This window comes from Gouania willdenowi, chromosome 9, assembly GCF_900634775.1.
Source record: "Gouania willdenowi chromosome 9, fGouWil2.1, whole genome shotgun sequence".
Taxonomy (NCBI): domain Eukaryota; kingdom Metazoa; phylum Chordata; class Actinopteri; order Blenniiformes; family Gobiesocidae; genus Gouania; species Gouania willdenowi.
Genome location: NC_041052.1, coordinates 38,665,552 through 38,690,014, shown reverse-complemented (window position 1 = coordinate 38,690,014; position 24,463 = coordinate 38,665,552). Strand labels below are relative to the sequence as shown.

Here is a 24,463-nt window from a genome sequence, read left to right as displayed (position 1 = left end):
TCTGATTAGTATTTGGAATTTTGAGCACGTGACGTCACCTAACACTCCTCCTAGAATGTGAGCTCCTCCCTCTTCAACTATCTAACAGCTAAAACAAACACTGCAGTTTAATATAAAATATATATTATACTTTATTGCCATAAATGTAAATACAAACGGCACATTGGACGCCCAAACTGCACTAGTTTTTCTGTTGCTGATCGTGTTGGGAGTCACTGCTTGGAGCCACGGACCCATTGCACTCTGTGCTAATGCTACACTAGTCTATGCACCCGGTGTAGAGTAAGGAGGAAACGATGGGAATGTTTATGGATTCGTGGCTCACAGCGCTAATAACAGACTTTGTTGTGGAATTAAACGGTTTCCAACTTTGACACAGAGCGGAAAGGAGAGAGTCTGGTTGTGTTTGTGTGCGGAAAAGAGGAGCTGCTGCTGCTCTGGTTCTGCAGCAACGCGTGCACACTTTTCCGACTCAAAATCGCTGCACATTGCTTGATTGCATCATTGCATCACACGCTACTATTTGGCCTTGAATTAAACTTACCAAACCGAAGGCCGAATGTGGTTCTTTTTGCAATATTCGGCCGAATATATTCGGTGGCCGAATATTCGATGCATCCCTAGAGATAATTGAATCGAGTCCAATCGAATCGAACTGGAAAAATTAATCGTTGGATTTATCAATGCATCGAAAAAAATAATTGCTAGATTAATCGTTTAAAAAATAATTATTTATGACTACTGTTGTAATTTGCGCTATATAAGTAAAGTTGAATTGAACTTTAGTAATTGAAAACATAATTGTAATTGATTTTCTGAGGACAACAAATAATTGTAATTTAATTGTAATTGGAAAAAATGCTGGTCACTTTAAGTGTAATTGAACATAAAAATGTAATTGTAACTGAAAAATGTAATTGACCCCAACCCTGCTCTGTGATGTTGGAAGCTGCTGGTGTAGCTGTGCTAACTCCTAAACTGTTCCCACTCAAAGTAGAAAAGGTCGCTGGGTAAACACAGTATGTTGCGGTAGGGAGCTGAATGAGGTTTTTTGGGGGGCTCTTCATGGTCTTTCTCTCTGCTGGTTGGAGCTCGGGCTATATTTGCAAAGACAGAAGCAAAGGCCTCCCTTTGTGTACAGGAAACGGAGCAGTGTTACATTTGTGCTGTGTGTATACAGCTGCCTAGCTATACGCACAATAGAGGAAAGACCGTGTGAGAAAGCTTTAAACTCACATTCACTAACCTGCAATTACCACAAGTCCTTCACTCATATCCTGCAGAGCCTCAACACAAAGAATTGTAATTTGAGATAATAAAAAAAAAAAAAGAGGGCGTGTCTGTTTCATCTGAGTCTCTTCAGTTCATGGTCGGCTGCATCCAGCCAAGAACGCCATTAGCACGGAGGTCCTTCAGTCCACAGTGAAAGATGTCTATACACCAGGGATGGGCAACTTTTATTACAGCAGGGCCACAAATGTGATTGTAACTGTTCTGAGGGCCACATTATCAGCATCCAGAATAATGACCATTAACACAAGGTTATTTTAGTATATTTGTCTTGTTTTGTGTGCTTTGGAGTCATATTATGTGTTTTTTGTTCCTGTTTTGTGTGTTTTAGTTGTCTTCATGTGTGTTTTTGGTGCCGTTTCCTGTGTTTTTGTCATTCTTTGGGTTTTTAGGTACATGTGTGTTTTTGTTCCTGTTTTGTGCATTTTTGGAGTCATTTTGTGTGGATTTGCTATTGTTTTGCATGTTGTTGGAGTCATTGTGTGTGTTTTGTTGTTTTAATAAACTTGAACTTTGTGTATTTTTGTTGAAGTTTTGTGTGTTTTAGTTGTCATTATGTGTGTTTTTGGGAACGTGTGTTTTGTTTCTTTGTTATTTTGTTCAATCTTATCAATGTTTTTGTATTTGTTTTGTGTGTTTTTGAAGTTTGTGTGTTCTTTTGTTGCTGTTTTGTGTGTTTTTTTTGTTGGCATTTTGTGTGTTTGGAGTCATTTTGCATGTTTCTGTTGACATTTTGTGTTCTTGTGTTGCTGTTTTATGCATTTTTTGATTCGTTTTGTACGTTTTTGGAAGAATAATGTGTATTTTTGGTATTTTGTTTGATCTTGTGTGTTTTCTGAGTAACTTGGTGCGGTTGCTTTGGGAGCCACACACATTCGACTGAGCGCTGCATGGATTACCTCTTATGTCTGCTCTAAACTTTACATATTGTAAGCAAGAAACAACACGTCGTCGTGTCGGTAAGATCCATGAAGCTGTGTAGTTCACTTGTGTTACGGTCCGACAGGCGCTGTCTGCCCCCTCCCTCGGCAAACAGGGAATTGCAGAGATTTGGTCAAATAAGAGGTTGAAGTTATCGTCTTTTGGTGTGAGTCATCGTGTGTGTGTGTGAATATTTTTGTTTGGGGTGGTTTGCTGGTGGTTGTGTATCTGAGGTGTCTGTCTTTCCTTTTTAACAATAAGTCTCAGAACACATTCATAACATCTGTAGCTGAGTTCTGTCACTGATGGTCAGGCTACGTCTTCTTTTCTTGGTTCCTGATCGAGGAAACCGCTAGCACAATTGATATTTTTTCTTGCTCTACTGTCCATGATCTAGTGTATGACCTGTTTTTGCATTTGACCTGCATGTTTGCATTGCATAAGCACGTGTGCTCCAGTTTTTGTTTGCTTTTGTGGCTGCCCTTGATGCAGACTTCAGTTTCCATTTCCTGTTTATCCAAAGCTGCAGCTGCTGAGATGAAAAGCTGGTTTAAAAATGGAGAAGGCTTGAATCTGATCTACATTATTTCTTCATAAAACAGGTCTCAGTCTAATCCAGTATGTAATCTTTGGATTAAATGTCGCAGTGTGTCAGATTGGTATATGAGGCTTTGAAAAGTAAAGGTTTAGTGACTGTTTGTGAACAAAGAGCTCCCTGTCTGTGAATAATTTAAGAGCCCACTCAGTGGTTTGTCTGGCCAACCCTCCTAAAGTAGGAATGACTTCTTTTTATCTGTCCGCTTCGAGTGAGGGAGTGAAATCTAATCTTTCTCCTCTTCTGGACACATTGCAGCAGCACATTTAGGAGTGAAGGCTCGAGGTCAGCTGATGAAAAACAAAGAAAGGAATTCACATTCCCACAGAGAAGGTGGGAAGGAAACAACAAAGTGTTCCCAAGATCAGTGGTTCTCAACCTTTTTAGCCCGCAACCCCCTCAAAATACAGGTTCCAGAGACTGGGGACCCCCACTGTAGCTGAAGGTGGTTGAACACAGACATGAACATTGAAGAACAGTCATGTGGAGACAGGGTCATCTATAAGGGGGAATAAAGGGGAGAGATTTTTGGGGTCCATCCATAAAGTCAGCAAAATTATAGTCCATTGTTCTATGAATCTGTGATAACCACATTTATTTATTTATTTATTTATTTATTTATTTATCTGAATAATATCCATCACTGTTATCCAGGAAGTTTATTATTATTTGCTCCGTAGTATTGAGTCATCTTAAAGATGTAAATCCTTGTTTTAATCAGAAATAAAATAAAATAAAATTAAAATATGGCAAGAAAAAGTGATGGAAATGGGTTCAAATATGGCAAGTTTGGTGCAGTTACAGAAAAGGGTTAAAAAAATTCTTCATTTTTTAAAGGCATCTGGCGACCCACTCCGAAAAGACATTCCGTTTCAGTGTTTACACAGTTCCGCATCACGCACACTTAAGTTTAATCATATTTCGGTATTTCAATGACTTTTCTAGCTTTTAAATGACCAAACATGCTAAATGGGTTTAATATAGTCAACTACTGTTAACAATTTTAGATTCTTCCAATGATTTATAACATAATGATGGTAATGATGAAATCAATCAAAATCGAGATTACATCACCCTCACGTTTTTTTTAGAAAATCCCACGCAGCCATGTTATTGTAGATGCTTCTGCCATAACGTGTCACTATGTAAAATGATCACCAGCTAATACACCAACAGCTAAACCTCCTCAATGATAACAGATGGGATGTGGGTCAAACTGTAAAGTTGAAATACTCATCACATCATTTTTTTCCAAACCTAAACTCTGCTGTGATCATTAGTTATCACCCTACATTGTGTTCAAGTGCTCATTTTTATGTGAAGTTTGTTTTAAACAAGTTATTTGAAGTTGAAAAACAGGATTTGACGTCTCATATGAATAGCATAAGCAGTTATGTCGTGAAGGAAAGCCGAGACGCCATTTAACTTTTCCGTTCAGTTGTTAGTACTAGTACTAACCTCCATGTTCTGATCATCTATACAAGACGGTGGTAGAATTTCCAGTGGGAAAGATACTTAAGTTCTTGGCGTAGCTGGGCTGCGTAAGTCATCAGGGCAGTATGCAAAATGGGCGGGGCGTGTTACCAGGGCTCCTCCCGCCATACTGCGCACTGGTCGTGAAATATTTGTCCATTTGCGTGTCTTCAAAGTGTGACACTCACCCATTTTCATGTGAAAAATGGCGTGTAAATGCATGATATTGTCCCAAAACATGCATATCATATTGGGGCCTGATTCTAAATAAAAAGAGAGAGAAAATAGAAATGGGTCACATGCTATTTTCATTTCAGAACGAGCATTAATTTTTTTCCGTCCGTTTTCTGCGATCATGGAAAATCAGAGGCCCTACAAATGTTATTACGTTAACATTTCTATGTAGTAGAAATGTGCCAAAAGCACATGCTGAAATAGCAGATTTCTCGTCCAGTCGTTTGATGCACTTGCTAAAGCTAACATTAGACCAGCCGTTTTACAGTGAAAAATCCAATGTAAAGGTGTGATGTCCCAAAACATGTGGGTGACTGCTCAGTCCATGTCATAATTCCATTTCAGAAAATGACGTCTGTCTTATAGCGTCGTATTATGTCAGATTTTGTGTGAGAATTAACATTTTGTCTCTCTGACCACTTGTTTTCCGACAGAAATTGCATTTAAATATGTGATGTTTTCCCAAAACATGCATGTGATGCAATATTCATTGTCTGATTAGAATTTCTGCTTAAATGTTTTTGGAATTTTGCCATGGCGTGACTGTGACTCGCAGACACGTCCACCACCTGTCGACATGTTGGTGGGACAGACGGGCGGCGGAGGGTGGTAGGGGGCGGGGGGACCCTATCGAGTGGGTAGGGTCAGCGCTGGTTCCCATGGATACTGTTGTTATATCTGTGTGCTGGAATTCCTGAAGACATTCTTCCTGGCTCACACTGAGCTCCGTTTGCTGCTGGGGCCCCCCCTCACTGTGTGCAGTGTGCTGGTGAAACACCCCCTAACTAATGAAATCTAAACACCCTCCAGACCTAAATTGTCCTGTTTTTCTCCCCACTCACTTTCAGTGTTTTGTGGTTAATTAATCGCTCATTGACAAAGTCATGTGGGTGCAACAGAGACCAAAGGAAATGGATTATCCTGTTAAGGGCTGTGCAGGCCACTGAAGACTGGGAGGGTACTGGTAATACTGGTAATAATGAGACTAAGTCATTCACGTATGGACTGAATTCTAACCCTTCCTAATGGACACGATGTAGGCGCCAAAGGTAACTGTGGCTCTGTTTCACTATGTGCAGCTTATCCTGTATTACATGGAACACTAGACCAGACACGGGCCACGTGCAGTACACATTATGATTTTAAATGGCCAACGAGTTTTGGAAAAAAAGACTCACACACCTAGACAACAAAAAACTCACAAACATAACGGATTTTTACAAAATGACAGAAAATACACATTAAACAGGAAAAATACTTTCAAATTGACTGAAAAATGCATTAAAAGGAAAACAAAAATTCACAAAAAAATGGAAAAATACACAAAATACCTACAAAGTTACAGAAAAAAACCATTTAAAGGAAAACAAAAATACCCAAAATGACTCGAGCTCACAAACGGAAATTCATTAAATTATGGAAAAATATATAAAATACAGGAAAAATACACAAAAAAAACTGGGAAGACAAACAATACACAAAAGCCTTAAGAATTACAGAACAATGCATAAGTAGGACAACAAAAATACACAAATTGACTCCCAAAACACACAAGATGACTTCAAATAAATAACTAAAGAATATTTACAAAACAACAACAAAAAGCACAAAATTGACTCCAAAATGCCTAATAACACAAAACAATAAAAATATAGAGACAGTAAGAACAACAACAATGACATAAATACACAAAATACCTTCAAAATTAGAGGAAAAATGCATAAAAAAAAAAACAAATGTACGTATACAGAAAGACCAAAAGATATACTAAAAGTAATCTGAAATTACACTGACCAAAAACAGAAATGACAAGAAAAATATACAAAACGATCAAACAAAGCCTTTGTTGTTTCCTGTGTTAATGCTCAGATTGCTCATTATTCTAATGCTGACATTAATGTTGATCACGTGACTCTCAGATCAGATAAAATCACATTTTTGCTGTGATAAAAGTTGCCCATCTCTGTCCTAAAGGGAGTGAGGAGAAGGTCCATTGTGGATGTTTAAAGGGTCAGAGGTGACTGAGGACCCTGAATGTATAATTACTTCTTTCCCTAAAACAACACAGAGGGTTTCTTTATGTTGCTATGCTTCAATATCACAGCCTGTGTGAGTAGGCCTCTGTTTAGAGTGTGTGTGTGTGTGTGTGTGTGCGTGTGCGTGTGTGTTCCTTCACATCTGAGAAGTTGTTTTCACAAAGGGGGGAGAACAATGATTTTTCCATTTCAAAACTTCCGTTTCCGAGTTGACATATTTCCGTGTGATCTGCGTGTCAGATTACACATTTCTTTGCTTTGTTTTTGTTTCTACAGCACATGTCAAACTCAAGGCTCGGGGGCCAAATGCAGTGGTTCTCAAACGTTTTTGGCTCAATTACCCCCATATTCTTATTACTGAATCCAAGTCCCCCCTTTTGTCCAACTACAACAACTATAGAGCATTATGATGGAATAAATGAGTGATAATACACGCTAAATAATATAGTTTGTAAATAAGCAGAATGAAACAGTATTTAGTGCCTCCTGAATATAATTATTTCTAAAGTTTTTATCATTTCAGACTGACCCTTGTATTACAAGATCATTTCCATCACAATTATTATGATTATATTTTAAAGGTCCAGTATTATGCTATTTTTTACACATATCCATCTATTTGTTCTAAAAACCCCAGCAACATAGTATTTGAGGTTTATTTTCCCAAACTCACCTTTTTTCTGGAGTTTTAGCCTCTGAAACGTCACTTTTATGACACTTCTATAAACAGGCTGTTTTGGGTGGGCGTGTCTGTAAACACAGACTTCATGTATCGCTCTTGCGAGGCAGATCAGTGATCACCAAAGCAACCTTCTTTTGCTATCCACACACTGTTGTTATTGTTTTCAGCCCAAAAACTGCACATTACAGTAAAACACACGGCTATTTAAGCAGCTAATGTGATTGTGAGTCAGACTCAGCGTTAGTCATCTATTTCAAACACTCACCGGAGTGTTAAGCTGCTATGTCACGTTCTTCTTCTCCTCATCGCTACTAACTACAGGAGTAGTCAATTTAAGGTGATAATAATTAGTTTTATCCAACTGCTGTGTCGCATTGTGTCACAAACACGTCAGATCATGTTAAACGTGATACGAGGCGATATAACGGATACTAAAAATGGAACTGCTCCCCGGGTGCTACACTGTTGCTGCCCACTGCTCCTCAGGGAGGGGTTAAATGCAGAGAGCACATTTTGTGTATGTAGCTTTACATATATTACAATAAAGCACAATATAAATTCTATATTAAATCGCAGTGTTTGTTTTAGCTGTGAGGTAGTTTGAGAGGGAGGAGCTCACATTCTTGTATAGGGTAGGAGGAACCAGGATTGTCAGGAGGAGGAGTTTCTGCGAGGTGACGTCAGGAAAAAATCCAACTCGGCCGTTTGGAGCTGACTTTTTACAAAATGTGGAATAACAAGAGAGGGAGGAAATAGAACTTTTTTTAACTTTAACCCCCTGAATGAAGCTAAAGGAATGTATTATAAAACCCTATATTTTTAATACTTTCATTTATTAATTTTTCATTTTCTTTATCTCAAGTAGTGCCATCACATATGCCTAGGGGTACACGTACCCCTGTTTGAGAAATGCTGCTTTAGTGCATTCAACTCGCCTAATTAAACACCCCTGATCTACAGCTATCAATTCTATCACATTAAAGAACGGATTTGAAAAATGTGCAAAAAAATTTTAAATAGTTAAATGAAATATGATTAAAAAAGAAAAAAAACTAGACTTAAAATGATTGACTATTGCTACATATGACAAAGTCATTTATTTAATAGTTTTTCTAATTATTTACATGGACAGAAGCTAGATGCTGTGTGCAGTTAACATCTGGTAACATGGCGTCCATTTTGGGATCATTCTGAGCAACGGCCGAAAACCGAACCAAACATGTCCCTTTTTTCTTTATTATATTCATGGTTATTTATAATCCTGGTGGTGAAGTGTGTTGCAACATTCTGCCTCTTTGCCTCCCATCTATGGTGAAACATTTTGTGTATAAGCGTGATATTCTGTTTAAGGAAATCAATTTTGTAATTTACGTCTTTTTTTTTCAATCACAGAAATTGCACGACCCTGTTTAAAATGCTGAGTACTGACATTTCCCTCGTCCTGTCTCTAATCTTCTGGTCCTTGTGTCCTACAGCTGGCCTGCTGCTGTGGCTCTGCAGCTTGCTCCTGCTGCTGTAAGTGCTGCCCTAAGATCAAACAGTCCACAGGGACCCGGATCATGTACGCCTTCTACTTCCTGTTGGTCACCATCATCTGTGTCATCATGATGTCCCCCACGGTGCTCAAAGATCACGTAAGTCCATAACAGACTTTTTAATGAGGAGACACACACACACAGGTTTAATAAAATGTGGAACAACAAACTTTGAATTGAATGTATTTGAACTAGTCTTAAAGGGATCATCCACTGTTTTACCTAGTTTGGCCAAAAATCTTCTAAATGTTGTTATTGGAAGATCTATACCTAACAAAACACATTATTATGCATCATATTCAGTTAATTGGGAGTTTTAGAGCCTTTGTTCAACCTTCTTGAAATCACGTGATTGATGACATCACAAGGCCCCACTTCCTGGACACATCCCATTGTTTTCTATTGGAGTGAAGCATTCAGCCTGATTTTTTTAGATCATTTAGCAGATTTTTGATCAATATTACAATTTGTGCTGCTTTTGGTTGATCTAAAAAATCAGGAAAAGTTAAAGATGAAGAAAAAGCTTTCCTACAGGACCTTTACTCTCCCTTAAACAGTGTGCGGTTGACATTTTGGTGGCTGAATTTAGTGAGTAATCACGAACTGTTGAAGATACGCAAACCCTGAGGATCTATCTCCTTTTGGGTGGAAAGCCTTCAACAGTCTGTGATTACTCGCTAGCTTCGGCCATCAGTGTGTTAGATTTCTCGGGTTCTTTTTTTATCTAGAATTGGATTGAGAAACAGTTATTGAAATTTGTCTAACAGTTTTAATAAAGATTTGATGGACACACAAGATACATGTATCAGTGAGGACTTTTCGGCGCCTGCTTACGAGGCCGCTAGTGTCGAATCCTCTCGAACCAAGAAATACACAGAAGTTTATACCCTTAAAGGGCCGGATGTCCAGTCCCAAAAAAGAGATGTCATTTCTGTTCCTGCCTGTAGCCTGATGATTTACAGTTAGAAGTGTGTTGAAATCTGCTGACCGTCTGTCTGGAATAAGCTGGCTGACTGTAGGTTTGTTATTTCTGGCTTTTAAGGAGAACTTATATGTACAGAGTCAAAAGCAAGGTTTTATGCTGGTTTTCACATATGGTGATGTCTCAGGATACTAAGCAAAAGGTAGAAGGTAATGGTGTTTATGTTACCGTAAATCAGCCACTAGTGTTATGTTATCGTTAAGTCATGGCCAAAGTATATTGGTAAATGGTAAAAACATATGTCAGAGTGTTATGCTGGGACTAAATGTGCTGACACTGCAAGAAGGCATACAACAGACAGGAGCAGGAAGTAAGTGTCCCTGCTTTGCACTGTGATGACCTAATGACCTGAGCTAGACACAAAGTTCCCCATAGCAGAGCCCTGCAGCGAGGATGTTAACTATAAAAGAATGAGAAGATACATTGATATGTATTATCAAGTGTCAACAGTGCACTGCTTAAGGAAGAGTCAATGTCCCTTAGGAGAGCTCTTCATCTCTGCTTCATTGTCTACTACCACGTAGACACGTAAAGTTGGAACTGTCGCCCCCTATAGTCAAAGACGTTTTTTGGGTCACAACAGTTTTTATTCTCTTTCGGTAAACATAAGAGGGTTACCTCAACATTTTTCATTTTTTTCAGTTTTTTTAGAGCAACCAAAAGCAGCACAAATTGTCGTTTTGACTGAAAAAACTGCTAAATGATCTAAAAATCAGGCTGAATGTTTCACTCCAATAGAAAACATTGGGATGCTTACAGGCAGTGGGGCTGTGTGACATCATCAATCCTGTCATTTCAAGATGGTGGAACACAGGATCTAAAACTGTAAAGTAGTCCCATTTTAAACAGTTAATAAAATGAATATGGTGCACAATAATTTGTTTTTGTTAGGCATAGATCTTCCAATAAGGACATTTTAAAGATTTTAGGGCAAACTTGTAAAAACAGTGCAGTTCTGTTTTCTTTTTTTAAGCCTTCTCCAACATCTCCTGAATATTATAGTCACAAAATGTGTTTGAAATTAAACCATTTACGTTTGAGAAAATACAAATGGGTCAAAGGGAATGATAAAAACTGCTGAAAATGTCATCCCACAAACAGGCATCGTGTGAAATATGTAAATGTCTACTAAACACGGGTTTTAGGGTAGTTAGTGACACACACACACACACACACACACACACACACACTAGTGGAAAAGAGAGCAGCCATTGTGTCTTTTCTTCTCTGAAGTGATTTAAAGGGATCTAAAGCAGCCCCTCCCTCACACCATGCTAATGCTAGTGCTAACACCACCCTCCACTTGAGACTAAAGAATATGTGACTGTGTGTTTCTGTTTCTAATCATAATGAGATATGACTGCTCACTCTTCACTGTGTATCTGAAGGACAGCGCGAGCTCATCGTCTGCTTTAAAACCATTTTTATTCATAGTTTCACGTTAGCATTTCTGTGCCTGTGCTTCCCCTCCTCCTCCGTCGTTGTGCGAGTCGCTGACAGAAGGCAGTTAATTTATTCATGTCAGGCCTTTGTGTGTGTGCACTGACAGTTGTAAAGGCCTCTCTAACAGGCTGTAGTCTCTTTCTGCTCCTTTAGAGGCGTGACGTCTTACAACGGGACACGTACTCCACAGACATGAGCAGAGGTGGCGCTCTTTTCATCCCCGCACTCGTTCCAATTTGATTATTTGCTTTCAGATCCCGCTCTACAGCAGCCTCTGTGAGACGGCGACTGTTGGGGAGGTCTGTCAGACCCTGGTGGGATACGCTGCGGTATACAAGGTGTGCTTCGGAATGGCCTGCTTCTTCTTATTCTTCGCCATCTTCACCATTCGAGTCAACAACAGCGTGGGCTGCAGGGCGGCCGTTCACAACGGGTATCACTCATTCCTTTTTTTTTTTTAACAAACAATTTTTAACCGTCAACCAATCACAGCTTGATCATTCCCATAAACACGTGCTTACACAGTTTACCTAATATAATGTTATATATAACATTATAAACCAAAGGGTTCAATTTTGAAGCTTTCAGTGCCTCAATTATATTTCTTAACATTAGGTTTGAATCATATCTGTAAGTTTTTATTGATTAAAAATGTACAATTAATGTGTTGATGTACGATTATTTATTAATCAATGCTTGTTACACTGGAGTGATTTAGACATTACAATAGATCAGTTCCTCCAAAGCAGAGATGGACAACTGTTATCACAGCTGGGCCGCAAATCTGATTTGAGGGTCACATGATCAACATTCATGTCAGCATTAGAATAAAGATAAGTGTGAGCATTAACACAGGAAACAACAAAGACAAAGAAACAAAAACCCACACAAAATGACAACAAAAATGCAAGAAAAACACACAAATCCAAAACGCAAAACAACAAAAATATACTAAAATTACAGGAAAATATGCAAAATAACAACAACTGACTCCAAAAATGCAAAAAAATAAACAAAACAACAAAAATACAAAAAACAACAAAGATATTTTAAATTGACGGGAAAATAAACAACACAAAAAAAAGACAAATACACAAATACAAAGCGCTAAAAAATGTACTGAAAAAAACAGCAAAAATGTTCGGAATGTTAGAAAAATATACAAAAACACAACAAAAATACACAAAATAACATCAATAACACACAAAAACACACACAAACCCTTTGTTGTTTCCCGTGTTAATGCTCAGATTGGTCATTCTTCTAAATGTTGACATGAATGTTGATCATGTGACCCTCAGATCAGATACAGTCACAGTTTTGCGGCCCTGCTGTGAGAAAAGTTTCCATCCCTGTTGGTTGTTGATTTGCTTCATTGGAACGTGTACGTTTAGTATGTTTATCTTTGTTTTTGTGATCAGACTTTGTTGCACTGCATGTGATGCTGAATTTCAGATTTTGGCTGCTGAAGTTCATTGTGCTCGTGGCGTGCTGTGCTGGAGCTTTTTTCCTTCCTGAAGAGAAAATCTTTCTCGAAGGTGAATTAAAAAAACAAAAAACAAAAAAAAAAAAACAGTTTATGTTCCTGAATAGGAGTGAGCTGCTAACTTGTGTTCCTTCTCTCAGTCTGGCGATATGTGGGGGCCGCTGGTGGCTTCTTATTCCTGCTCATCCAACTCATGCTGTTGGTGGAGTTTGCACACAGATGGAACACAAACTGGTGAGAGAAATGTTTTCAGTGTCTTCCTCCTCTTAGGGAGCTCTGAGGGTGGGAATCATGTGCTTTTAATTTTTGTGGGTGGAGTGCAGTCCGTGTTGATCTAATGCACAGGAAATGTGGTTTATCTAACACACACACACACACACGCACACACACACACAGAGACACTTCAACCCAGCGTTTAAAGCAGCTGGAGACAATCAGTTTTTAATCAGATAAAGATAAAGTGTAGACCTCATAGGTCCATAAGTCAAACATCATTTCATCTAAAAAAAAAAAAGAGATGGAAAAGGTTGAAATTGCAGCTTCAACGGTTGTTTTTATCGCCTCTGTAAACATTATCTTATTGACATTGTTGGAAAAGTTTCCTGCATTGCATTGTGAGATATGGAGTCCCTTAGACCTGAGTTTCTCAAATGGAGGTATGTGTACCCCTAGGGGTATGTGATGTCACTATGGGGGGTACTTGAGAGAGAGAGTGGAAAAATTAACAAATAAGGTTAGATGACCCAAAATTATAAAAAAAAAAAAAAAAAAAAACTATAGAAATAAATGTATTCAGGAGCCACTAAATCAGTGTTTTTCAACCTTGGGGTTGGTACCCCATGTGGGGTCACCTGGGGTTTAAATGGGGTCACCTGAAATTCCTGAAAAATTGAAATGTATTTTTTTTTTTATTATTCGTTCTTTTTTTAATTAAAGCAACTCACAATCTTAAACAACTGTATTTCTATACGTTCACTTTGTGAAACATGAATCTAGTAAAAAATATATATCTGAGCTCAAACATGATCAAAAACTAATTCTTGATATCAAAATGAGGTCACAGTTTGGGCTGGGTATCATGGCCAACTTCCTGAATCCATTAGATTTCGATCAAAAAGGTTTTGAATCGATTAATCACGATTTGATTTCGATTCAGTATTGATTGATTGATTTTTAAAATTTGACTTGGATATTGATAAGATGGTTCCAAACTTCTGACTGGTGTGTCTCACCCAGCAGAGCTTTGACTGCATCCGTCATATTTGACTGAATGCAGTTTTGCGTTACACAGACTCAGTAATTGATGTTGCTATCTATAGTGTGAGAAAACAATTATTTCAGCATCAATGAATCGATTTTGGAAAAGTTAAATGAAATCGATTACAGATAAGTTAAATCTATTTTTTTACTCGGCTCTAGTCACGATCCAAAAAACTACTCCAACTACTGCACTAAATACTGTTTCTTTCTACAAAATGAGATTCTTTAAAATGTGTTTTCACTCTTTCTATTCTATCATTTTGTTCTATAGTTACTAGAGGTGTCCCGATCCTATATCGATATCGGTCTGATAGCAGCCAGAAAATGATTATAGGATTTTATCCGACTGCATCTAAAATCAGTATAAGCTCTCCGATAAAATGTTCAGCTCCAGCACTTTTATCTATAGGTGACAGTGGTTCACACTCCAACAAAGTGACCTATTGTTACTGACTATTGTTCTCTGTTTGAGTAACATCACATGATCAAGTCTTTTCCAACATTCCACACTACAAAATACAGTAAATGATAAAAGTATGTGTGATTTGTGCTGATATCATATCGGATCAATATCGGCTGATACACAAAGCTGCAATATCGATATCATATTCGAAGTGAAAACGTTGTATCGGAACATTAGTTGTTTTGAAACAGTTTTCTAAGCAAAATGTTTCAGTCGGACAAAAGGGGGTACATGGATTCAGAAATAAGAGAAAGGGGTACTTGAGCTAAAAGGTTTGAGAACCACTGCTGTAGACAGATGCAAAGAAGTGTTTTTACTTGATTCTTACTGTGATTTCTGGTGTTTCTTCTCCAGACAATGAGGACAGTGTTTGGCTTCACTTGACATTTTTATTCCCTATGGTATCTCCTCACTCTGCCACACATTTATTTTTATGCTGGATTCAAATCTTTCTGTGTGAACCTCAAAATAAACATTCTCCATTGTTTTGCCACAACTTTCAGTGAAAACATCATGTGTTGGGAAGTCACTCTGGAAGAGTTCTTTGGAGCAAAATCAAGAAATCACAGTAAGAATGAAGTGAAAACACTTCTATGCATCTACGGGACTCCACATCCCACAATGCAATGCGCAAAGCTAATCATACAATGTAAATAAGAGAGTGTTTGCAGTAGCGATGAAAACAAACATTTAAGTGGAGATTTCAACCTTTTACCATAAATTCCAAACTATAAGGCGCTGCTTTTTTCCCACGCTTTGAACCCTGCGGCTAGAGTGTAGAGTGGGTCGTCCAGTAACCGAAGGGTTGGAGGTTCGAATCCTGCTCTATCCAAGTCATTGTCGTTGTGTCCTTGGGCAAGGCGCTTTACCCACATTGCCTCGTATGAATGGGTATGAATTGTGCATGAATGTTGGTGGTGGTCAGAATGGCGCAAAATGGCAGCCACGCTTCTGTCAGTATGCCCCAGGGCAGCTGTGGCTACATTGTAGCTTACCACCATCAGTAAGACTGATGTGAGTGGCTGGTGTGAATGAATAATGGTTTCTGTATCGCGCTTTGAGTCTCCTCAAAAAAAAGCACTATATAAATCTAAGCCATTATTATGTTTACAGTGCAGTTAGTGAATAAAGTACAGCTCTCTAACAACAAAACGGCTTCTTCTTTCTGCGCTCTACCACTTTTATTGAGCGTGAGGTCTATGGGAGTTAACCCCGGACGAGAAGCTGGAGAGTACGGATCTCCCCTGTCTCTCCCAACCACGGTTAGGAGGCGAAAACAGAACAGAAACAATAAACCATATGACGTTGCCAAATCACCATGTTTAGTTTGTTCAGAAGCGATCACGTCCGTATTCTGACTCAGAGTCCGGACTCGGTGTGATCGCTCCGCAGTAGTTCATGGTAAGAAGAACGGACGGACGGAGGTAGCGGTGTATCAGTCTGGTTCCAGTAAGAAGTGACCATAAATAGCTGTAAATGGACTGATATACAGTACGTGGAGGAGATGGAAACTCATCAGTTGAAATGCGGATATCTCTGTTAAAGCGCACGCCTATCTGCCCGTTCTAACTGGCCTAGTTGTCTGAAGGGCACCCTCATCAGCCAATACTGTTCGGCCTATGTGACAAGGCCGCCTTTGTATGGATTTTTCTTGGCTAATACAATTAACTTTATCAAAGGTTTGCTATCATTGCCTTGAGAAGCTCCTTTGGTTTGTAAATGAAGGTTTTTTGGGGGGATTTTAAACTAAATAGATGTAAAAATGCAAACTGATTTTGTAAATCTATAATCCTTTTTTCCTTTTCTCCCCACCTTTGAATTTTTCTTTAGGACAATTTATCCTGAGTTAATCTTCTTTGCTGTTTCCCTTTTTGCTAATTTTAATTTGCTCTTTAAAATCAGTTTTTTTTACTTTGTGTCTTTGCCCTGCTCCCTCTGCTTTCTCCCTGCAGGACTTCAGGAGTGACCTATAATCGTATGTGGTACGCAGCTCTGGCCCTGGTGACTCTGCTGTTGTTCACGGCTGCAGTGGGAGCTGTAGTGTTCATGGGTCTTTTCTACACTCACCCTGAAGCCTGTTTCTATAACAAGCTTTTCCTGGGCATCAACGGCAGCCTTTGCCTCGTTGTGTCCCTGCTGGCCATCTCTCCCTGCATACAGAAACGTGAGAAACACTACACAAGTTTACACACATTCAGAACACCAGCACAGATATGGGCAGCTGGTGGCCCAGGGGCCACACGCGGCACTCGAGCTGATTCTGTGCAGTCTCTCAAAGTAAACACACAGAATGACTCAAAAAAACATAAAAATAGACAAAAAAACTAGAACATACAGAATGATGGAAAAATATACAAAACGACAAAAAACACAAAACGAAAACGCACAAAACAACAATATTACACAAAAACAACTACACGACAATATACACAAATGACAGAAAAACTCACAAAACATCAACAAAAATTAAACCGCATCAAATATTACAGAAATGCACAATAAGGACCTATACTACGAAGCTAGATTTCCTCCTCGGTGCAGGCCGTACTACAAAGCTGGCTAACATCTTACAGGGCAAAATCACCGTGGTAACTTAGGCTGAACGACTAACCTGGTCGGGACCAGGTTTTGTTCTGGCTAGGATCTGAGCGAGTATGAAAGTCTGCCCAATAAAAGGTGGATCATTGTGAACACGTCACTGTGTGGCTCTGATGTGACGCTGACAGGAGAGAGAATATTTAGACATCGACGCAATCCTTTAATTTACCGATGACATCCTATAAGAAATATAGGTTTATGTCTGATGGACTGACCTACATTAATCAGCTGATTAAAACCTGCGTGCGTCGGGCACTTTCAGACCAATTAATTAATTAATTCATTCATATATTCTGTGGTGACGCTAAGAGCCTCAGTCCTATAAGATAATATAAAATACAAATATATATCAAGGTAAAAGAGAAAGTGAAACTGATCAGTGTCTGTTTATTCTGCGTATCTCAAATATTTAAGCGTTAACACTCATCAATTCCTGCATTCATTCCTTCCTGCTTTTACTGCAGCAACTGTGTTGTTTTTGTTCTGAATTATGTATTTTAATTCTTCATATTTTGAAAGAATTATTCCTCAATTGTGACATAAATTGCTCTCCAGTTTCTCAGTGGTTGTGATTGGTCTGACGCTGTAATCTCCACATTTGCCACAAGAGCGCGTACGTAGCCAGGCTGAAATCCACTCACTTACTGTAACTTAGCGCGTTGTAATCGAGATTCGTTGTTCAACAAAAACACAAAAAATTGACCCTAAAAATGCACAAAACAACAAAAGCAGAATGATGGAAAAAATATACATAACTACAACAACAACAACAACAAGAAACCACAAGATAAAAATGCACAAAACAACAATATTACACAAAAACAACAACAATTTCCAAAAAAAAAAAAAAAAGCACACAAAATGACAACAAAATTGAAATGGCAACAAATATTACACAACTACACAAAACAATAAAATAGAAAAAAATACTCCAAAACACACAAAACAAAACATATTGAATGACGAAAAAATATACAAAACGAAAACACACAAAACAACAGCAAAAATAAAACAGAAACAAACATACAAAGAAAAAAAAACTACTCCAAAAACACAGAATGATGGAAAAATATTCAAAACGGCAACAAAACACGACAAAAATGCACCAAACAACAATATTGCACAAAACAACAATATTACACAAAAACAAAAACGACAATGTACAAAAATGACAGAAAAACACAGCAACCTTCGCATCATTGCTAAATTGACCAATTGCATCAAGTCCAACCCATTGTCCGAGACATGGCCGCCCAAGAACAAACACGGAAGTATAAACAATCTCTAGGCCCTCGGCTGTTTTCCTGGGAGCCAGTCGCCGTCCAGCGCTGCCATTGCATTTGACTATCTTGCACGAATAAATAAATGTAGGCCATTTTATAAGTTGTCACAGAGTTTGCTATTCAGGTTGTAGCCAAGCATAGATCCAAGACCCCAGGCTTAGGTCGGATCGAAAAGCACACAAAATGACAAAAATACAAAACAGAAATACAAAACACACCAACAAAGCTCCAGAAAATGACCCCATAACACACAACAAAAGTATATGAAATTACAAAATAAATACTGAAAATTAATTCAAAATGCACAAAATGACTGGTAACACACAAAACATTAACCAAAAAGACAGAAAAATACACATTACATCAACAAAAAATACACAAAACAACAAAAATAATGGAAGAAAAACACACAGCAAGAAATTTACACAAAAACAACAAAAATGACTCCAAAAACACACTAAACACAACAAAAACACACAAAAATGCAAATAAAAACAACAAAAATGATAGAAAAACACACCATCAACAAAAATACACAAAACAGCAACAATAACCCTTTGTTGTTTCCTGTGTTAAGGCTCAGATTGATTATTATTCATGTAAGTATTGACATGAATGTTGATCATGTGATCCTCAGGTCAGATGCAATCACAGGTTTGTGGCTGTGCGTGATATAAGTTGCCTATCTCTGCATCAGTCATATGAATTAAAAGATTTTGCAAAGCAGAAAAGTTCAGTTGTAAAGTCACTGTGTGACTAACACTAGTTAGTACGTTTGTGTGAGACAACAGGACGTCACTCGGCTTCATCTTGAAGCTCCATTGTTGTGTGTTTGCAGTGCAGCCCACGTCAGGCCTTCTGCAGCCCGGTGTCATCAGCGTCTACGTCATGTACCTCACGTTCTCAGCGTTCTCCAGCAAACCTGCAGAAGGTGAGCATCAACACGCACGTGGATTGTACATGACGGAGCTTTTTGTCCAGATTCATGAGCTCAGTGTGTAAACATCTGCAGGAAATGTTGGTTTATATCTGTTGACAATATGCAGAAATCCATTTCATGAGTTAGTAACAGATGTTCATTTTAAACCCGCTCATTCATTTTCTTTGTTTTTTTCTTGTTTCTGGTTTTCTTTGTCCAGTGTTGGAGGTCGATGGTGTCAACACAACCGTGTGTGTGTTCCCTTTCAAATCCGGCAGAGAAAGCGACAAAAAGATTGTGACGGCCATTGGCACGGTCATCCTGTTTGGCTGCGTCCTTTACTCGTGGTAAGACACGTAAAAGTTTAGGGCTCTATTCTCCCATACGCTAAAAAAAAGCCGTGCAGTGGCGCTGTACTTAAGTCAGTCGCTGCGTGCCTTCATCCCACTTACGCACTCTGGGTGGAGCAGCCCTGAAATGTGGGCGTTCCCATTCAAATCTGGTCTTGCACGTATTCTCACATCATCTTAAGTTGTTTTCCTCTTACGCGCTTCTGAACCTGGAATAAGTGCAGCGCCTCGATAAGGTGAAACATTATATTTCACTAGAAGTTTGGACTTAAAATCAGGCTTTCCACACAAACAAACGTTAATCTGTCGTTAATATGAGATTTTAACTGTGTCTCAGACAGAAAAATGTGTCCGATCCTCACACTGCAACAATCTGATACATTGTTTATCAAAGAAGTCGTTTCAAATTTAAAGTGCTCTTTATCATTATCACGGATTTCAATGACATTTACAAGCATTAGGAAAACTCCCATGTTCCGTGATTTCTAGACAGCCCAAAAATAATGACATCATGGTCCAGTCTGCCTCCTTTGCTTCAGACCGCCTTCATTTCTAGACTACGTGCTTTTGGTCGATTTACGCGCGCAGGGCATGTGAATAACCTGGACCAGAGAATACGCACAGGAGAGAGACGCGTATTCTCCAGACCATAGTTTGCTCCTCAAACCAGTTTCTCTCTCCTTCCTTCTGGTTTTTCTCCAGCTTGACGTCGACCACAAGACGAAGCTCTGCGGCGCTCCGAGTGTGCAGGAACAGCGAGCCAGCAGCTGAGGTAAACACAGAATAATGAGTGATGGTCAAAGTGAAGCACTGATGCTGAATCTGTTCCTCCTGCAGAGAGCTCGCTGCTGTTTCTGCTTTGGAGACGACACAGGTGAGAGAACACCTGAGCACTTCCTGTAGTTTCCATCCTTTCCACAGTCTGCATTAGGTCATTAATAATCCTTCTGAGCCACAACAAAGATGATGTCACTGTTGCTGGGATGAAGCACGCCGCCCTCTGCTGGAGGACAAAGGCTCTTTCAGCTCTTTATTGTTTGTCCTTCAGAGGATTACGACGAGGAGAAGACGGGCTCGGGTCAGAACGTCCTGTACGATGAGAAGGACGGAACCATCTACAGCTACTGGTATTTCCACTCCGTCTTCTTCCTGGGATCCCTCTATGTCATGATGACCGTCACCAACTGGTTCCAGTAAGTTTTATTACAAGTGCCTTTAAACACTGAATGAGTCTTTATTATAACACTGGGAACAACATGTATCACCACTGAGATGAGATTTGCTGCTGTTTTTGTTATATTCATCCATCCATTTTCAGACCCGCTTGTTCCTGTTAATCAGGGTCACGGGGGTCTGCCGGTGCCTGTCTCCAGCTCACACTGGGCGTTAGGCAGGGGTACACCCTGGACAGGGCACCAGTCCATCGCAGGGCAACGCATACACAGACAAACACTCACACTCAAATCAACATAACAGTCATGTTTTTGGATTGTGGGAGGAAGCCGGAGTAACCGGAGGAAAGACAGGGAGAACATGCAAACTCCACACAGAAATCACCAAGTGTCCACCCCAGGGCTTGAACCCAGGACCTTCTTGCTGTGAGGCGGATGTGCTAATGTACAGTTTTAAAGTGGATAAGTCCCTATGTTCAGCTCTTCCCGGTATACCCATGATACTGATGCACAAGCTACAATACAAGACTGGAGACTACCCTGAGACCACGGAGCTTCTCAACTTTGTTTACGTTAATTTTGGCTGATAAAAACACCGGATGGAAAACACATGCCCAGTTGTGTGCAAATTGAGCAAAAAAACATGTAGCAGCTAGCACAGACAATGCTAACTAGAGATTAGAGTTTAGATTTTTGGTCCGAGTCCGACCCAAGTATTTTTTTAAACTTCTATTACATTAGCATTATTTTTTAATAAACACAAAAACACTTCTATATTGTTGTGGTATCATTTCTAAAGTGATTTCTGCTTGTAGAGGGACGGGATATCGATGGCGTTGTGTTGCTTTTAGTTGTTCAGCGTTCACATTCACTGAATATTATTTGCTGATTTTGCTCATTCCTCACTTGCTGCTGGAGCACAGAGAACAAATATGATTGTGTTCTTCAGTCTGATCTGTGATCCACGTCTGCATACTGTAACGGACTGGGTTCTATGTTCTGGTTAACTGATGCTGAGATTTCCCATGGCCGTGAAGGCATCGTGGTTACGTGCAGCTTTCTCTGCCAATGTGTGTCTTTGTTTACATGTGTTCTGAGCGTTGATTGGCTGGGAGGCTGGGGAAAGGGCGGGCGTAAACGGGGAACAGACTAGTGAACAATTCTGTTCCCCCCTCTCTCCCCCCTCGCTGTGCGAGACACCGCACTACCAATCTACCGGCTGCAATACGTTCAATAAAATAATAATTTACGTCGGGTTTGCTTTGTGCAGTTTAAATTCTAAACTCTACTAGGGATGTCCTGATATTTTTTTCATTTCCGACATGATACCGATATTGCAACCTTGCGTATCAACTGATACCAATATTGATTCGATACGATATCAGCATGAATCATACATACTTTTATTAATTTTTTTTTCCTAAAAAAAAAATTGACTTATTTTCTAGTGTGGAATGTTAGAAAAGGCTTTGATCAAGTGATGTCACTCAAACAGAGAACAATAGTCAGCAAAACTGACCCATTTATTATTAACCAATAGGTTACATACATTTTAACCTTTAACATAATATCTACAGTATTCTACAATTGAATAAAATCAATAAAAAGTTAATTGCAAAAAAAAAAAAAAATCGGAAATTTGAATTCGATAACCGGTATTTGTTTTCAGGCTGATATTGGACCGTTATTGATATCGGATCGGGACACCCCTAGTGCTAACTACAACATGCTCTGAGCATGTTGTGTTGTCAAAACTGGACAAGATGACAGGGTTCAGAGCCAAAATAAATAAGTCCTGATGTTATCAATATGACAGGTATCCATTAAAACTAGTCTCATATACAGTAGAATGTAAATGTTACGCCTGCATCTGTTCTAGTCTTTATAAAGTCATTTATTGTTTTTAACAGACACTTTGTTTTATATCAATGTTTTGATCTGCCACAATAATGTGATTTAAATGAAAATACATCAAGTTGAGGGCGTTTCTCAGCTATTTTTAAGTGCGATTAAAAAATAGATTCATTTATGACATTAATTAATCGCACCATTTTTTTAATCTCTTGACAACACGACATACAACAGCACAACCACGTGGTAGAAATGTCTTCCAAGCCTTTAAGTGTGAATGATCACGTTACCATGATCAGGATCATTGATCCAGATAACTGAGATTTGGAGCTTAGAGGAGATTTGTGCTCTTGTTTATTATTATTATTATTATTGTTATTCTACCCTTGTTAATCATCTTTTATTTATATTTGATGTGCTAGTTTATTTTATTCTTCTCACTGCTGCACCAAAAATACATCCACACTGTAGAAATCTTATCCTGATCTCTTTATTTGATTTATATCACTTCATCTATCTCATTCCTCACCCTGATCTCTTATTTTAACCTTCTTTGATTTCCAAATATTGAAATCCACAACATATTTTCTTTGTTTTCCACAGTTATGACAACCATGAGATTGAGAAGCTGCTGGATGGAAGCTGGTCCGTGTTCTGGATTAAGATGGCGTCCTGCTGGGTGTGTCTGGTTCTCTATTTGTGGACCCTGGTGGCTCCTATGGTCTGTCCCAAGCGTTTCGAGGCCTAGGAGGACCAGGACCAGGACCAGGATCGCTATGAGCTCCACCAAACACAAGCCCAGACGGTTCAGCAATGGCTTTAGTTTTACTTTATTCCACATACCTCAATGGTAAGATTTAACTCCCACTGAGTTCTGGAGGAGAGTTTTTTTTTAAATTTGATTTGGATTCCAATGAAGACTGGTTTACATAGTAAAATGATTGGCTGCAACAGAAACCCTCAGTGTTCCCTTCACGTTGTGCTTTTACTCTCAGCCTTTCCCTTTGTTTTTAGAGCCGGACTGTACAGAGTTTACAAAGTTTTGGGACAAATTCATGACAACAAAAGAAAAGGAAAGATGACTGGACTGCTGGATGAATAGTATTTATTAGAAAGGATTGAAGTGAACTCATAGATTTGTCTCAGGCTCTGTTGAAAGCTCATCTCTCAGGCTACCTTTGATATTTGGTTAAATTGTGTCTTTTTGTAAAAGTTTTTATGAAGCTGGTGCTCCTTTTTGAGCCAAATCTTTTCACAGATAAAAGTCACACATTCCCACGGTTAAACCAAGCGTTTTCCAGCCAAATGTAGCAGACGTAGCAGGCTGGCGTTACAGAGGAACTCTTTGGAGGAGCTGTTTACTTTCCACATGTTTGATGGCTATTGTTACATCATTAAGAACCTGTTACTGGTCACACGTACAGTAAGTGTTTATCAGAGTCTATTCAACACTGGATGTTGAGTTTACTGTCTTTACATTTTCATTTTTAATTGTCTTTGTTTTCTATAAAACAAAACTGTTTTATTGCTCCAAATGTGTCTGATTTATTTCCGTCTGATTACATTCCTCACAAACTGACGGATTAAAGAATGATTTTTGTTTTAATTTCAACTCATTTAAAGATGCATTGAAATTAGAACATGTGCGCAAAATCGTTCAGCCCTACGTTCCACACTACAAAATAAGTAATAAAAGTATGTTTGATTCGTGCTGATATCGTATCTGATTGATATCGGTATCGGCCAATATGCAAGGCTGCAATATCGTATCGGGAGTGAAAAAGTTGTATCGGGACGTCCCTAAAAAAAAAAAAGAAGGTAAAAAGAAACAACTGCATTTTAAAAATACGAAAAAGGACATGATTGTGTTTGAAAAAATCAGAAAAAAAA

At 38.9% G+C, this 24,463-nt stretch overlaps 1 protein-coding gene across 1 annotated transcript in view; it reads left to right on the top strand.

Annotated features, from left to right (window-relative positions):
* The window catches only part of serinc5 (serine incorporator 5), a 30,026-nt gene extending 5,918 nt beyond the window's left edge, over positions 1-24,108 (top strand). Inside the window, exons 2-12 of the mRNA XM_028458236.1 lie at positions 8,707-8,865; positions 11,446-11,624; positions 12,647-12,729; positions 12,818-12,911; positions 16,353-16,564; positions 19,120-19,212; positions 19,421-19,547; positions 20,253-20,322; positions 20,388-20,424; positions 20,599-20,743; positions 23,177-24,108. Of these exons, the coding sequence (XP_028314037.1) occupies positions 8,707-8,865; positions 11,446-11,624; positions 12,647-12,729; positions 12,818-12,911; positions 16,353-16,564; positions 19,120-19,212; positions 19,421-19,547; positions 20,253-20,322; positions 20,388-20,424; positions 20,599-20,743; positions 23,177-23,321 (1,344 nt within the window). The 3' untranslated portion in view covers positions 23,322-24,108. The remainder of the gene's footprint in view (positions 1-8,706; positions 8,866-11,445; positions 11,625-12,646; positions 12,730-12,817; positions 12,912-16,352; positions 16,565-19,119; positions 19,213-19,420; positions 19,548-20,252; positions 20,323-20,387; positions 20,425-20,598; positions 20,744-23,176) is intronic.
* The last annotated feature ends 355 nt before the right edge of the window (positions 24,109-24,463 follow it).